This window comes from Vidua macroura, chromosome 2 (assembly GCF_024509145.1).
Source record: "Vidua macroura isolate BioBank_ID:100142 chromosome 2, ASM2450914v1, whole genome shotgun sequence".
In the NCBI taxonomy this organism is placed as follows: domain Eukaryota; kingdom Metazoa; phylum Chordata; class Aves; order Passeriformes; family Viduidae; genus Vidua; species Vidua macroura.
Window position 1 is genome coordinate 31,565,068 of NC_071572.1, and position 16,041 is coordinate 31,581,108.

At 37.3% G+C, this 16,041-nt stretch overlaps 1 protein-coding gene across 1 annotated transcript in view; it reads left to right on the forward strand.

Moving 5' to 3' along the window:
- VWA3B (von Willebrand factor A domain containing 3B) overlaps positions 1-16,041 on the forward strand; it is a 63,558-nt gene that overhangs the window by 17,290 nt on the left and 30,227 nt on the right. The window contains 7 exon segments of the mRNA XM_053971346.1: positions 449-618; positions 2,480-2,604; positions 9,120-9,236; positions 10,928-11,124; positions 11,748-11,902; positions 13,611-13,749; positions 15,176-15,307. Coding sequence (XP_053827321.1) covers positions 449-618; positions 2,480-2,604; positions 9,120-9,236; positions 10,928-11,124; positions 11,748-11,902; positions 13,611-13,749; positions 15,176-15,307 — 1,035 coding nt within the window.

Genomic DNA, 16,041 nt, shown 5'->3' on the forward strand with positions numbered 1-16,041 from the left:
TAACCTCAGAATACATGCTGCCAGCAAAACTATGTCTGGTATAAAGTTCCTACTTTTCAACCCTGGCAAGGCACCAACATAGCACGTCTCTTGATAAAAGTCGCATATGGCACAGAGCCTTTTTCTGACTAATGATGCAATTGTCCTTCCTTACAGCTCTCTTTGGCTTCAGTTAATGTCTGTGGAAAGAGGCTTGCAGTGGGCAGAGTCAGACCCAGGGACTGTGGGATAGGTTCTTGTCTCACTTGAGGGAATTTTGTGTGAATTACTAGCATAAATGAGAGGAAGAACCAAAGGTGTGAACATCTTATAGCCCAAGTAATGCATCAGTTTTACCAAATTTTTCTACCAATACTGAGGACAGGACATTACTTGAATAAGTACCAGAAATTTATGTAAAACAATGTCTTCCAATTACCTTTTTTTTTTTTCTGTTTAATGACGACAGGTTGAAGCTGTCTATTACTTTGCTGTGGGAGATGTTCCAGTAGACACAAAGCAGCTACTCCTTGAGAAGGTTTCAGATGGCTCCTGTCCAGTCAACACAGTGTCTTTCAATGCTAGAGAAGAGGAAACGATTACTTTTCTGAAGGAGTTGAGCCACTTGACTTCTGGCAGGTATGACAAAAAAGGACAGTAAAGATTTCAGTATTCATGAAGTTCTTTGCTGATAGAAATGGTATTGGGACATACCTGAGTATAATCCATGAGGAAAATGAGACAAAGCTGTTCAGTAAGTGATCTGGGGATATGGAAATAGTCTTAAGAGATATGACTAGAAGGCAGACCCTACTTAAACAGTCCAGCTTTTTTCTGCATATGTTCTCACTGGCTTGCAGAAAAGCTATTCCCTTTTTATGCCCAAAATCATCTGCCATCTGCCTCTCCTTGAAGTCTGGAAAAAACTGTTCAGGGGAAATGGTCACAACATAAACTAAGTTTTTGTTGTGTTGCTTTGTACATTATTACAAAGCATTATGTTACTATCCACAAGCACCAGAAAAAGATACAGAGTTTTGTTGGGTCAAGTGCCGTAGAGACGTGTACTGAAAAGGAGATGCCTAAATGAGCAGCTCATGGAATAACAGAAAAATGATGGGGTGTTATTCTTCAAGCCTGGTTGTGTGGAAAAGCAGTTCTGTAACATGCTCTCTAGCATGCTTTTGGTATGGTTGGTGGAAATTAATATATTCCACATGGATTTTGTCCGCTTTATCCTGGGAATCAGCCATGTGGTGAGAATCAGCCTTCAGTAGAAATGAATAAGATTACTTAAATCTTGATTCTGTTATCAAAATAAAGAAAACAAATGAACAAATACAAAATCCACAAGACCAAATTCATGCTCAACAGCAAGAAGGCAGTAGGAGTCAGTAGGTGTTTCTCTGCTTAACAGAAGTCACCATACAGTTACAGACTTGGGAAATTGCTGCTAGCTTTTTCTATTTCACTGTTGTTTGTGCAAGAGTGGGAAGCTCTCCAACAGTAGAAATCTCCCAAATGACAGCAGAGCAATTGGTAAGATGGCAGCTGCTTAGCTCTTTTATAGCCATCTGTGCTTAGAAATAGCTTTTAGGAGATGGGAGTGTCTGCCAAAAACAAGACCGGGAAAGTGTTACGTTTGCTCTGGTCTGATGTGTGTTTAAAATAATTGTGGTCACTTAGAAGCATGGTACCTCTATGGTACCAGCTACATTGCCAGTCACTATCCCTCATTTTCTTTTGGCAGTGTTTATACCTTCTTTATTAAAGGAAAGTAAGAATTTCTTGTATGGTATAGACAGAGGCAAAAAGGGTTGTGGCAGGGAGCTGAGAGGAATTTTTTCATTTGATACTATCCTCACTGTCATCTTTTTGCATGAGTCTAGCTTTTGTGCAGAGACTTACAGGGCCTGTTAATAACTTTGCTGCTGGATGGTTGCCCAACAATTGTATATAAATTTAAGTCAGCTTTCCCATAGGAACAGCCACGTTCATGGACTTTTCATGCCTTGAACCTGTTTCTAGTGTACTTCTGTTTTAGAAATACATCTTTTTCCTGCTCTGAGAGCTTCTCTGTTTTGACAGTGAGGATAAATGAAGTCTGCTTGTCATCCTGATTTGTATGTCCATAATGAAATAAATGTTCCTGCTAGGCTTTCAGCTGAGAGGATAATCTGATAAAAAGGTGTTAGTGTCATCTCAGACATCTCAAATTACATGCCTGCTCAGCCTCTTAAAAGCATTAATTAAAAATAGATTTCCAGGAAATGGAAGAGTAAGGTGCTTTGCAGTTAGTAATATCAAAAAGAAATATTCTACATGAGAAGACTTCAGAAAGTACATAAATGTATATAAAAATTTTGAAAATATTAATAATCTTATTGTAGTTGAAGCTTTAGATATAATTCTGTAGTTGTGTGTGTGAAAAACAACTCTTTAAAATTAGATAAATAGTTATGTATTTTGTGTACTGGTTGAAACTCATTTTGTATTACAGATTCCATGCTTTTGCTGAGAAGAATAACTGTAGAGATGCTACTGGACCTGCACTAAAATATGAAGAGGATGGAAAAAGATTAACTGCCCTGGACTCTGGAAAAGTGAAAGGGCGAATGCCACTAGGTAGACAATATAAACCCCAAGATTACACTGATATTATCAGTAAGATGTCAGAATAGAAATGTAGTTTAGGAACTTGATAAGTGTAAAATCAAAAGAAACCTGTAGGTGTGGGTGGGGTGAGGACAAGACTGCTCTGAAAATGGAAATTCTCTGTGTGGGAAGGAGAGGGCAAGGAAAAGAGAAAAATGAAGAGAGTAGAGGATGTGCATGTGAGAATGAAAGAAAAGTGAAAAAAAGGAAGAAGATAATTTATTTAGGAATATGAAGAATGGTACTTGTGTGCTTGTGCCAGTGACCTTGTGGAAATGTATGGAGAAATGGTTAAAAGGAAAAGGAATAGTGTGGCAGACCACATGATAAACAGCCAACATCAATATAGGCCAAGTTCATTGGTAATATAAGAGGAGTAAATCAACATGAGGTTTACTTGCTTGTCCCAAGAATTTGTCACAAAGACAGGCAAAAAGCACAGTAAAGTGACTGTAGAGAAGGCAGTGCAAAGTGGTGGTGGGAGGATTGATAGAAAAAATACCAGGAGGAAACAACCAAAATAAACAATTTCATTGGTGGGTGGAGCTGGGCAGAAAGCTCAATGTGTTTCATATTAGTCACAGTCCTACTTCCTCTGGGTAAGTGTTCAGTGGGGGACTGGACTGTGGTTTCAGCCAGGGTGGGAGGAGAGGGGCTTGTGATGTGAAGTGAGGCTTTGGGTGTCAAATCTGATGTCTTTCTCAGCAGGAGAGTAAAAAAAAAAAATATTTCTTTTAGGTATCAGGAATCATAAGATGTCTTTAGTCTAGTGCTCAACACACCTATCCCCTACTCTCCCTTTGTGCTGAAGGCATTAGTGTTGCCCCAAAGGTAGAACAATGTTATCCTCTTCTCACTGTTCGGGAATGTATGGCATAAGGTGGATTTGGTGTCTCATGTAAGGCTGTTTGTCAGTCTTGGACTGACTGGCCCATATTTGGGTTGTAATCAAGTTTCTTGCATACTAACCTGTCCTTCACTAGGACCATGATTATAACAGCACAAGAGAAAGAACCATTGTGGGGGGACAGAAATAAAGGAGTGAGGTGTCACCTGCTTTTTTGAGTTGTGAAAGGACACTCATGCCTCACGCATGCAGAGTTTAGAAACCAACAGCAGAGTCTGCTTCAAAACGCTGTTGTTTCATACAAATGCAGAGCAGTATAATGATTGCCTTCAGTCTGCTGTGAGTGCTTTCTTGCTGTACCACATTTGGGGGTGTGTATGGGGGGAGCTGCCTCCCTCTTCCCCTGGGGCAGTCAGCCTGTTTCAATAGATGAGCCTAGAGCTCCTGTATGACTGAAATTACTTCCTTACCACTGTTTCTAAAGCTGAAAGCTGAATAGCTTTAATCGCTCAAAAGGGCAGTAATCCCCTTGAAGTGCATTGTCGGTTGTGTCTTATTGCTATTATGGAGTAGAATTTACACATTAAAAAGGAACACAATTAGCTTTCTGCATTTACTGGGTATTACAAGCACAGCCGTGACATCACTGGCAGCCTATTGGAGTGTTTCAGTCATATGCAGAATCTTAAGTCCTTTCAGAAAAGAAAACACATTGAAGACATTATTCTGGTCTATGTCTGATTTCTCTTGTTTCAGAGACTCCTTCAAGGGCATAGTAATAGGGCAATAAAAATAAAAGTGTTGATTACTCACTAGTGGGCTCTGAATCTGGTTCTTGGGTATGTGGCATAAACTACGCAAGGAAATAAATAGAGAATGAACCAGAGATTTAATCCTCCAAATATGGTGTTTCTAAAAACTAAAGGGAGGCACAGGAATATTTTGATTATTACACCACAAATGCAACAGCTGGAGGCTGAAACTCATAACCATGTTATATGGACTGGAAAAGCTGTTTTAACGATGTCTTATAGTTTCTGGGTATCCACTGAATATCAGCATTTTACAAATACTGGTACATAAGATACATAAGATATCTTTATGTTCATTCCTTTTCATCTGCTTAACAAAATAAGTCAGAACTATTTAGAATTTTAGATAAGAGCTCAATTCTCCCCTCTGCATCTTGAGCAGCCATTTAGAAAGCAAGTGTGATAAACTGGTAATTTTTACACTCATTTTGAGTGGGTGCTCAAGATCAAAACAGGTATAACTCATTAAAGAATTAGGGTCCTTATGCTGGCAGCCTCAGATTTACTTCTGGCAGAGAAATGCTTTTACATAAAGCCTTATTTCACCAATGTGATTATATCTCCTCATCCAACACTAATTTTCCTGTTATCACTTCTGCCTACATTCTTTGTGCAGTTTATTCATCTGCAAAAAGCTGTAGAATGAAGCAATCTTGTTATGTAGTTAAAATTATAAGTGGAAAGGAGGTGACATTTAAGTTGGAACTTGAAGACAGAGGGCAAGGAATGGTGGAAGCTGTGGAGAAAAGATGTCTTTCTGAAAAAGGGCACATTTGTGTCATCTGCTTGGAGTAACAGGGCGATAACTGCTACATAGTGCTTGCTTTGAACTAGATCCTAAAATGAATAGAGTCCTCAGTGGCTGACATAGAAACAGTAAATTTCTGTGTAGTGGTTTCTGTGTGGTGGAATAGATGAGCTGGCATGTGTAGAGAACATGCAAATGGACTGAAATCAGGATTTTACTGATGTGATAAATCCAAAGTGTCTGACCTCCTTGTGAACAATATAAGGCTCTGTTCTTAGATGTGCTTGATTTTTCACATTTAGGGAAATTTGATAGGGAATATTTCAGGTTGTTGTGTGGAAAAAAGGAAAGCATAAGAGCGTCATTCTCCTGTATGACATTGAAGTCAATGAACTCTGTTCTGTTTATGTACACTGACATGGGAAAGATTGAGCCCTCCCTTTGGAGAGCCAGAATAATGACTGAAGAGTAGCTACTTTGCCTAGAAGCTGTGGCACAGACCATTGCCTCTGCTTTTTTCTTGTGTGTGCTTTGTCTAGTCTTAGCAGCCTAACCTTGGCCTGGCAAATCTCTTTGCTAATGTGTAGAGAGTGATGCAGAAGCTGTTCTGTGATACCACATGGGATACAAAGTTCATTTGCTTTATCCATTTGCCCAGTGGAAAAGGGGCAGGATTGGGCTGCTGTGACTTTCAGCGCTGTTTGATCTGGCAAGTATGTGGGTAAAAGCTGTGGACTACCCTCTTACGCTTCTTTGTGCCTTCATTCATCCCCCTCTAAGTGGAGATTTTAAAAAATCAATGCTTAAGGGTGTATTGCTGTGTTCTGCTGCCACGTGGAGGCTGAGAAAGGGACTGGCAGTGAAGAAAATCAATTTTCCCATCTTCCCTTGCCAGCAAATTCATTTTCAAATAGATCTTATTTCATTATATTTGGATTTTCTTGCTTCCACGGTTTAAGTCAGATATTCAGACAAGTAAAAAATGCTTCTGTTTTCCATGATTTGCTTTTGTATTGGTATTTACTTCCTGTTTCAAAGATATTGTAGATATTTTGGATATTTTATAAGGTTTTTGTTGTATTTTTGTTTTTTTAAAAGCAGGATTTTTTCATTAGCAATATGGAAATCAAATCGGTTACAGTGACTTGTCAAACCAGATAAGTTTGTGGAGAGGTACATGTGGAAAAGCTGCTTCTTTTGAGATTGTCTGCCAGTTAAATAACTGGGAAATGGAAATGAGGACAGTTATGAGTTTCCGTGTACACGTGCAAGTGTGGTTGTGTTTTTGCTTAGGTCTAACATCTTGCTTCTCAGTTCGCGGGTGTGAGCAAAATGCTTCTGCCCCTTGCCACAGGCTCTCCCCACAACCTTCCTCATCCTCTTCCCCTTTTCTAGGCCCTCCTTTCTCCAGACCAGAAACGCCTTTACCTGCAGGCAGGGCATTCCTGGAACATTACCCAGGATGAGGTGCTCTGCAGGGTCAGGATGGCTTTGGGGAGAGCCAAGGGAAGCTGACTGTGCTTGGCGCAGGCTGGATACGTGCAGCAGGGTGTTCAGGCTGGTTCCCTCGTGTGTGACTGGTGGCCACCCTCCTGCCATTGCAGTGGGGTGGGTTTTGAATCAGAACCAGGGTGTTCCCAGCGGTCTGGCTCTTACACTGCCACCCAGAGCAGCTGGGAAAGTGCTTCATGGCAAGGGGAACCAGGAGGGCCCTTTCTCTCCCTGGATAAAGTAATTTTTAAAGATAAGATTATTCCTGGGACATGGGTGCCTGAATATGTACAAGAGATAGTGGCTTGGAATGGTTGGGAATTGCACCCTCCAGAGCGGTGACTTTCTTTAGTTGGTGGTCCCCAAAAAATGGCACATCTGAGGTGTGAGCAGAGGGAATTTAAACAAAGTGAGGTGCATGCTTTCTTGGTCATTTACCAGAGATGTGCTTTGAGGGATGGGCCACAGCTGAGAGCCACATCTGGAAGATCTTATGCTTTGCATGTAGGTTTTGATTTTGGGTGTTCCATTTTGAAAGACACAGGTGACTCCTTACCTGTAGGGGAAAAGAGGCTGAGGCAGAGGTGCAGCTGAGCTTCCTGTGTAGAGAGAGAAAGCTGCCGTGGATATCACTGCTTGCAAGCTTCTCTCCCAGTTGAATCCAGGAAAAATGTTGTCGGAAAAAAGGTTTTAAGCAGCTGGAATTTCACAATGTGCAGTTCTTGGTGCCTGCATTTGTCCTGCGTAGCAAGTGACATCAAGCACACTTGCTTTGAAAGGGCATGCTGTGCTACAAGCATAAATGAGGACAAAATACCTTCTCATGTAATACCAATTCAATACATCTATCTCAATGTAACAATGATCCTGTAAAAGTGATGAGTCCATTGCATCAATTTTAGGGGAAATAAAGCAACACAATGATATAATTATTATTGTTTTAGAGGTAGCTAAGGATACAAATTTCTTTGCAAATACAAATATTTTCAAATGATTAAAATATTTTAAAATAGTTAAAATATTCCTAAAATTAAATCTGTATGACAGTAATTGACAGCTTGTGGAGGGTATCCAGATTTAGTTTGAGACAGCACCACTGGAATTATGTTCTTAACAGCCTTAAACGTAGAACTATGTTCATGTGTGGTGTGAATGCAGGTGTTTGCATTTCTGGGGAGAGATTGCATATAAAATAGAAGTTGAATTCTTTCAAAAAAAATTGAGAGAATATTTTTCCTAAATTTAACAGGTAATGATTACAGACTGAGGGTTTTTTCCTCCCTTTTGTGTTTTATGTTGTGGACTGATCTGCCTTATTGAAGCTTTTTGTGATTTAGGAAATGTTGATCTTTGTCCTAATGGCTGCAACTGTTGTTTTGAAATGCAGGAAGGTCCCAGGAGATGGCAGTGTACAATAGCACAATTCAAAATATTTGTTGGAAACTGAAAGCATTTCACAATTAAAATTGAGTTCTTATTTGTATAACTTTATTATCATCATCATCGTTATTATTATTATTATTATTATTATTATTATTATTATTATTATTATTATTAATTCCAGAAAGTTTATCAAAGAACTGGCAGCCTACTTCAGTAGAAAACTTCGCATATCTTATCTTTCATACAGTGAACCATCACTGTATATTATCTGAACCACTGGATGATAAGATACAGTTTGCCTTGTTCAGCATTCTTATGTGCAATTCATTAATAGATTGTGATCTTTTTGCAATAGTTTGTAATCTGTATTTGTGGTTAGGATAGCTGATGATTCAGTTTCTTTTAGATTTTTACTGTAGCACTGCACATGGTTTCTCTGCATTGTCCAGAGTTTAAACTCTGAGAGTAACTTAATTTAACACATTTTTAAAAGTGATCCTACTGCTTAGATATACAAGATGTCTCAATTTTAATAGTTTATTTTATGAAATAAATAAATATTTTAATTATTTTCATCAAGAAAGACATCTGTTGAAATTAAGAAAACATTGTCTTGATTTCAGCTTTGCATCTTTCTAATTTTTTTGAAAATATAACCTGGTGGTGAATTTTTTTTGGTAACATTTATGACTATTGATGATTGTCAGGATGAAAATAAATTTATGTTTAGCAAAATTTCATGAGGTAGTCATCAGGGAAAGAAGATTTAAGTAATATTAATTATGTATTTTAGGAAATGGAAAGAGTCAAAATTGTCTTCTCTTTAAAATGTCAAAACTGGGTTTACTCTTTGGAAACAAGTTTTGCAGTGAAGTCCAGGGGGCAACAAGTGAATTTCATTGTTTATTTTCCATATTATTTTCCAAGAGTGTTAAAATTTATTTGCTTCCACTGTGGGAGCAATCTGTGGCCAACTTTGGAGGTTAGCTCCAATATACTAAACACCTGTCATATCCTGGAGCCAGGTTTGAGCCCTTTTTTTGAAGTCTGTCAGAGAACAGCATTTGTCATTGCAACAGACCCTCAAGAAAACAAGATTATGTGGCAAGACTTGGGTATACCAATGACTTTGTTGTGATTGAGGAGTTACAAAAAGCTGAAATTGTATATAAATGTGAAATTCTATTTATTATTTCTCTTGCAGTAGCTGGTGTCCGTGAAGATGTGTTTTTGATCTGGAAGGAGCTGGAGGAAGCCAGGAGTACAGTGAGACAAGTTCAGGAAATGTTATCAGAGTCTGACCAGTCTGCTTCTCAAGAAGGTGTCATTTATGTTTCTTTCCAGACCATTATATTAATGATCAACATTTTTTGTAAACAGTTTTGATTGCACGTCAATTTGGGGATGATTTTTTCCAAAATGTCCGTATACAGGGTATAGCACCTATATGCCTATATAGCTCTATAATAATTATCTAAACTTAGGATTGCTTAAAACTTTCCAACACAAATCTCTGTTTACTATGGCTTAAACTTGCTAAACTTTAACAGCTCAGGCTGAAACATTAGTTTTTAGTTTATCAGTGACTAGGTTTAGAAGTTAACTGGATTTTGGGATATGGAAATTATCTGGGGAGTTTTTTGTGATCTCTTCCTGAACTGCCTGGACCAGTAAGTCTTCCATTTTTTCTACACAGTGCTGGGGAAATACCTCATCCGTCTCCTATTGCAGTCTTCTTGGGATAGCCTCCAACCTGGTAGCTAGTTCATTCCACATAAAGGCAAGGAGCAGAGGGATTGCATTTTTGTCAAGGGCAGAGATCTGTAAACAATTCAGAATAAACACTCTGACAACTCCTGCCTTAAAAAACATAGAGGAACACCTACATTTGTTCATTCAACCCATAGTTTCTGCCATTATGTTTGACCTAGAACATGACTCATTTCTTGTTCTGTGCATATTGATTGGATTGAGCCCTGTTGGAGACAGAAGCGTAGCTGGTTTCTGAAGTTCTGTTCTGGAAGGCTTTAACAAGGGACAGTGAGAAGCTACTCAGTCCTGCAGAAATGGAGATGCTGTATGTAAAGCATGTGGAAGAAAGAAAAGTTTTCTTTTCAAAATTGTGTGAGCACATTTGTGACATTTTTTCTTCCAAGGACCACAAGCAATCATAAAGCAAAGGTTTCCACATGAACAGGCTCTGATTGTGCACCTGCCCCGATGTTGGCTGATCTCTGTGTGTGTAAGGGCAGTAGTTGTCTCCATAGATTTATTTAAAGGCTCAGGATCTCACTGTTGCGGTCATTGTAGCTGCATCTAAACTGAGTAGACATTTATACCACCTTGGTCCACCAAAGTTAAAGTGTGACAAAATAAATTCACCCTGCTATGGGACCCACTGCCTTGTCATTTGGTTTAGGTGTGGTTTATTGGGATATTGATGAGTCAGTGGAAAATCCTGTATCCCATTATTTTATCTGTATTATCTGTATACTATACTGGTGTCCAGAGTTGTGCAGTGCCCTACCTTAAGATAGCCCTTAGAAAATTTGTGAAACGATATGACATTGTAGTTTGCCTTTTACTTTAAATAGCCATCTCTAAAAAGATTAATGTTAACCAATGGTCTTGACTGTATTTTCATTTATATCTTCTGTTTTTTCATTTTCTCAAATGAATCTCCTTGAAGTTAGACATCTTATTCAGGAATACTTTCTGGCACTTTGTAATTCAACTACTAATAAAATTTGTTTTATATTTTGTTCTCACTATTGTCTTTGCTCCCTGTCTTCTGGTGTTTTTTTTTTTTTTCCAATTACAAAGGAATTTGTTGCAGCTGAAGTATAGACTGTTAAAATTCACTCAGAAATATCTGTTCACTCCAGTGCTGTCACAGCAAGTAGAACAAGTTTGACAATTTTGATTCCAGCATCAGAGTTTCGTTTTGAAAATAGCTTATCCAAAATGAACCATATTATACAGGATATTTTGTTTATTTATTTTCTTTATTAGCAAACAAAGGTGATCATCCATTATCAAAACATGTAACTGACAAATATTTGACTTCTGAGAAGTGGTTGCAGAAGTATGGCTTGAAAGCTCAGAAGCTCACACTGTATGATGCACTTGCTGATAGTGTTTTTCGCCATGTAGATGGACCTGTTGACATAAAAACTAAACCAGAGGATGAATGTTCACAAACTGATGCTGTGAGTATTGTTCATTTTCCCTCATGTCCTATGAGTTGTTTGTTTTTTCTTTTAAATCTTGAAAACTTTTTTGATGGATAAATTGATAATGTAGTGTATGGCATTGCTGTTTTGTATTTTTTGTTAAAATCAGATTATTAATTATTGAGACAGAATAAGAATGTCTCAAAGAGCTTTTTGAGAATGACTGCTTTAAGGACTCCTTGCTGGTTCATATACATTCTAAAAGGAAGAATCAGAACTGGCTTAAGCAATGCCTTGGTTTTCTTTGTATTTCTGTGGGGTGGGGCAAAGATTTCTTGTTATCTTTAGAGGATGTGTTAGTCTCAGATGCTGCAGTGCTCTAGTTCCTTAAGAAAATTTGGATTAATTTGTCTTCTATTTGTTTTTATCAAGCTTTAACACTGACTGTTTGGTAAGCTTCTGTTTTTTGCTAGTTGCAAGAATAAAACCACTTTGTATTGAATCTTTCTAGGAGCAAATTCTGTGAACATCATATCCCATGTTTATTTCTACTCCTTCATGTGCAACAAGCATGTATCTTTGAAGTTTGTTCCCCAAATATTAAATGCACTTCAAAATAATATGTTTTCCACATGAAATGTGTTTTTCTTTTTTTCTAGGAGACAAAGAGGAAGATAATTCATGCAAGATACTGTGACAAGTTTACACATACCCTCTGGAAAGATGGATCTGTAGTTCATGTATATGTTACTACAAAAAAGTATAAGCAGTACGAAGAGAAAATGAGGACAGCTCTCAGACAAGTGGAAAGAAGGTTTGTGTTCTTTCACATTAAATCAGTTTGATCACTTTACATGAGCATTGAAAAGTTTGACATTTACTGTCATAATAAGTTGAAGTCGTTGGTAAACTGACAGCAGCAGTACTAAGCCAGAAGTCTATTTTAAATCAGAATCTTGTATGTTGGATTTCTTAGTAGCCATAGAAGAAAGCTGATGAAGATTTTGAACTTTTGTTCTCCTTCTGAAACACAGGTGTGAAAGTCAGTTGGCCCATTTTTGAATTACTGCTAAAAGTGCCAAAAAGTGTTGGGACTATAAGGTGGCAGACAACTCCAAGAATCATCAATAAACTTAGTAAATGTTCATCCTCTGTACCTAGGATCCATTGTGACACCAAGAAGCACAGCTTGGCTTGTGCCTGTACTGATGGTGGTTATCTGCCCATTTTGCAGTTTTGTGTTCAAGCCAAGTTTGAACAATCTAGATCAGAGTCAGGGCGTGACCTATTAAGTAATGCACATGATCAGAAGTTCACTGCCCAAACTAGCTGCCTAATTTATATTTCTGCAGCCATGTGGACACTTAGGTTTTGTATTACATCTACAAAATATTAGGCAGTCTAAGGAAAACCTATTGTAGAACAGAAAAAATAAATGTTGCCTTCTGGTTTGTATATTAGGAAAACAAGATGCCTCATTGAAAAAAGCAGGATGCAAAGCTTCATTTTATAAAATAAATTTTTAATTTTATTGCTCCTTTCCTACCAAAAATACAACAATATGATTATATTTAGCAAGGTCAAACAGAGTTTTGTTATTCCTTCTAGTTTATCTTCATCTTACTGTATTTAGGATAGCATTTACATTCTGTCAAAGGAAAATTTGAGATAAACAGTTTTGATAAGTATGAATTTTTGAAATCCAAGTCAAGATTTCTGTTTTGTTTCATCTGAATGTTAAAAAGTCTTGGTAGACCTCATGAAACACGTTAGGTGAAATAACTAATGAAAAAATATATATCTGTAGCAGTATCCTTATATTTCCATGATATAATTTTTTTGAAACCTTCTGTGGAGATGAATATTTTTCCCAGGGCCATGATGTTCCATGTGTTAAATGTCTCTGTTTCAATGTAGACAAGTATTTTATGACTCTCATGGGAAATCAGATTTGGACTTGCTGCATCCATTACTGAGGAAATGTTCTTGTGCAGAGCAGTATGTATGCATGTATTTAACTGGCTGGCACATTCCAGTCCTGTTTAAAATGTAAATCAAACTCTGTATTTAAGGCTCAAGGTCCACAAACCGTTGAAGCATCTGTGTTATATTAAGGCTCTTCGAAGTGCTTAACTTCCTTGGAGAAGAGATTGTAGTATAGGCTTAAATGATTTACTGAGATGAATCTGGAAAATAGATACAGGGACCATAGTTATACCACTTGTTACATGTTGCTTCCACGTTGGATTTCTGAGCCCAAACTACCTGATAACTGACTTTATAAAGGTGCTGTATTGTTACCTACTGAAATAAAAAACTAATAAAAACTAACAAAAACCTAAAAACGTCTTGTGATGTAAGGACAGGGGACTGATTCATCAAGGACTTCTGACAGTGACTAACAGATGTTTTGGGAAAGAGAATAAGTACAGCAGTGACGAAAAGATCCTACCTTTCAGATTCTGATACACAGAACTCCAGAGATATTGCAGAACAGGTTTTGATTTTTTTTCTTCCCCCAGGATTAAGTGGCTTCAACAAGGAAGCAGAGGGCTTTTTGGGAATGTGTTTGAAGATGACATCTATATTCTTATTGATACCTCTCAGTCTATGAACAACAAGCTGCCACTAGTGAAGGAAAAAATATTTCAGCTAATGCAGGTATGATAAAGGGATGACTCTGAAGGCTGAGGAACATTTTAGAGTAAGCTGATCTTTTATGGATGGTTGTTACTCTACTTTTCATTTATTTTTTAAAAGTTTTTTGAAAACAGCAGCTTTATAAAAATATTTAGATTTTTCTTCATGTGCTCTTTTTTTTAGTTAAGAATTTATATTTTCTCCTCATTTTTACAACTATTTGAAAAAAGAGAAAATATTAAAAATTGAAAAGGTTTAAATAGTTCTTTCCCTCAAGCCACCTCCCTTCTGAAAAAAAAAGAAAAGCAAGCAAACTAAAAAGCAAACAAAACAAAAAAAACCCCAAATCGAAAACAAGGTATGCAATGAAACACCTTCTGGCATTTTCATTTTTACTTTTAAGCAGTGTCATCCAATTCCAGTGGCTTATTGATATGTGTGTTCTACAATCACTTTCATACTTCTACAATAGAGGGTGTAGAACATTTTGAACTTCCTTGCATCTTACAGTGACTTAGAACTTTGCACAGGGACTGGCAAAGTGCAGGAGTACCTCAAAAGCTGTGAGTACTGGGAGACACACCTAAGAAAGGATTTGTCTTGTCTAGTTTTAGAGGTCTACAATGATGTCACCTAAGCCTACATTAATATTTCAGAGATATGCTTAATTTTAAATTTCTTTAGTCCTAAGAGAAGTAACTGAGATGAAAATTCAGTCTGTCATTGATAGCAATCATTGGTAGGATTAAAAAAATTAAAACTATGACAGAGAGGTTTTGAGCTAATTGCTCAAGTCATAGGACATAGTATCTTGTGGTCCTCTAAGCAGATCAGTACTAGAAATATATTAGATCCTGTGCCAGAAGGTTTCACAGGAAGATGCACAAAAATAATGATGAAAGGAAGGCAAAGACTTCAGGCTCTGAAAGTTTGTACTTGCTTACACAAATCTTCTCTAACTTAAAACTTCTTTCCAAAAGTAGCTTCAGCAAATTCTTGATTTTCTCATGCTGTCCTAGTTCTCCTTGTCAGTGCTCTTTATATGATTCTTGTTCTCCTCCTCTAAATGATATCTTACTTTCTATCTGATTTCAATTTCCTCTGGTAAGCAGTGATAATCTCTTTCTTACACCACTGATCATATCCGATTTCATCTCTCTCCTACATGCCCTCCTACACATTTGCTGTTTAAATTGTTTGAGAAATATATGTATATGCAGACTTACTTTGGGAAATTCAAGCAATCTTAATGGTTGCAAGCAAGAAATGTCTCTGGTTTTATATGTCGCTCTGAACAAAATAACTTTTATTATATATGTTATAATAATTTATTGCAATCTTATAATTAATTATATAATAATTAAAATAATTGCTATTACTCGGTATTTCAGGATACAAGTATTCTTTCTTTTAATAGTAGGTAAAATTCAGATACTGTCTCTTGCAGGAACAACTGAGACACAAGAAGAGATTTAACTTTGTGAAATTTAGTGCCCAAGCAGTGGCATGGCAAGAGAAACTTGTTGAAGTTAATGAGGAAAATTTGCAAGATGCTTGGCTTTGGATAAAAGGGCTTGAGGTAATATGGCAGCTAATTATTACAAAGAGTTTGTAATAAAGTGTGTTTGTTTCTTTGTTTGCTTAAAGTTGTGTATGTTGCTCCACTTTCTGTGTGGCTGGGGTGATTTTGCCTAAATCTTTGACTTGAGTAAGCTGACACTATAGATGATGGATAAAATTAAGTAGATCTGAATACAATGTGTTTGTCAGGTATAATAATCCTTTAACAATGGACCTGTTTATGAAATTATATTAATTCATAGCAGCCTGCTATGTTCAGTTGCCAAAATGTGAGCATTGGCCAATTTTAATTCCATAGGAATCCTGTAATCGCTCAGACCCTGCGTTTAAATTTGTCATTCTTACTGCAGGGCTGCTGTGTGGATGACAGGTATTGCCAGCTAACTTACAGCTCAGAGGTAGTACAGGAGACCAAAGGCAGCAAACTGGAGAAGCATTTCTAGTCCCTTTTGATGGATAGACAGCTAACTTTAGGTGCCATAGAAACATAAGAACAATGATACTCAGACCAAACATCCATATACCCAGTATTCTCTCTCTGACAGTGGCCAAAGTCTGAGTGTTTTTCCCTGAAACAAAGCAGAACTGCTTGTAGTCAGTCACAGTCATCCACCAGATTGTAACTATAAGCAGCTTTAGGACCACTTAATGTGTAAAATGTGGACAGCAATGTTATGAACACAGGATTAAAAATCAGTCATGCAGAGATAGATACATCTCACATTATGTTTT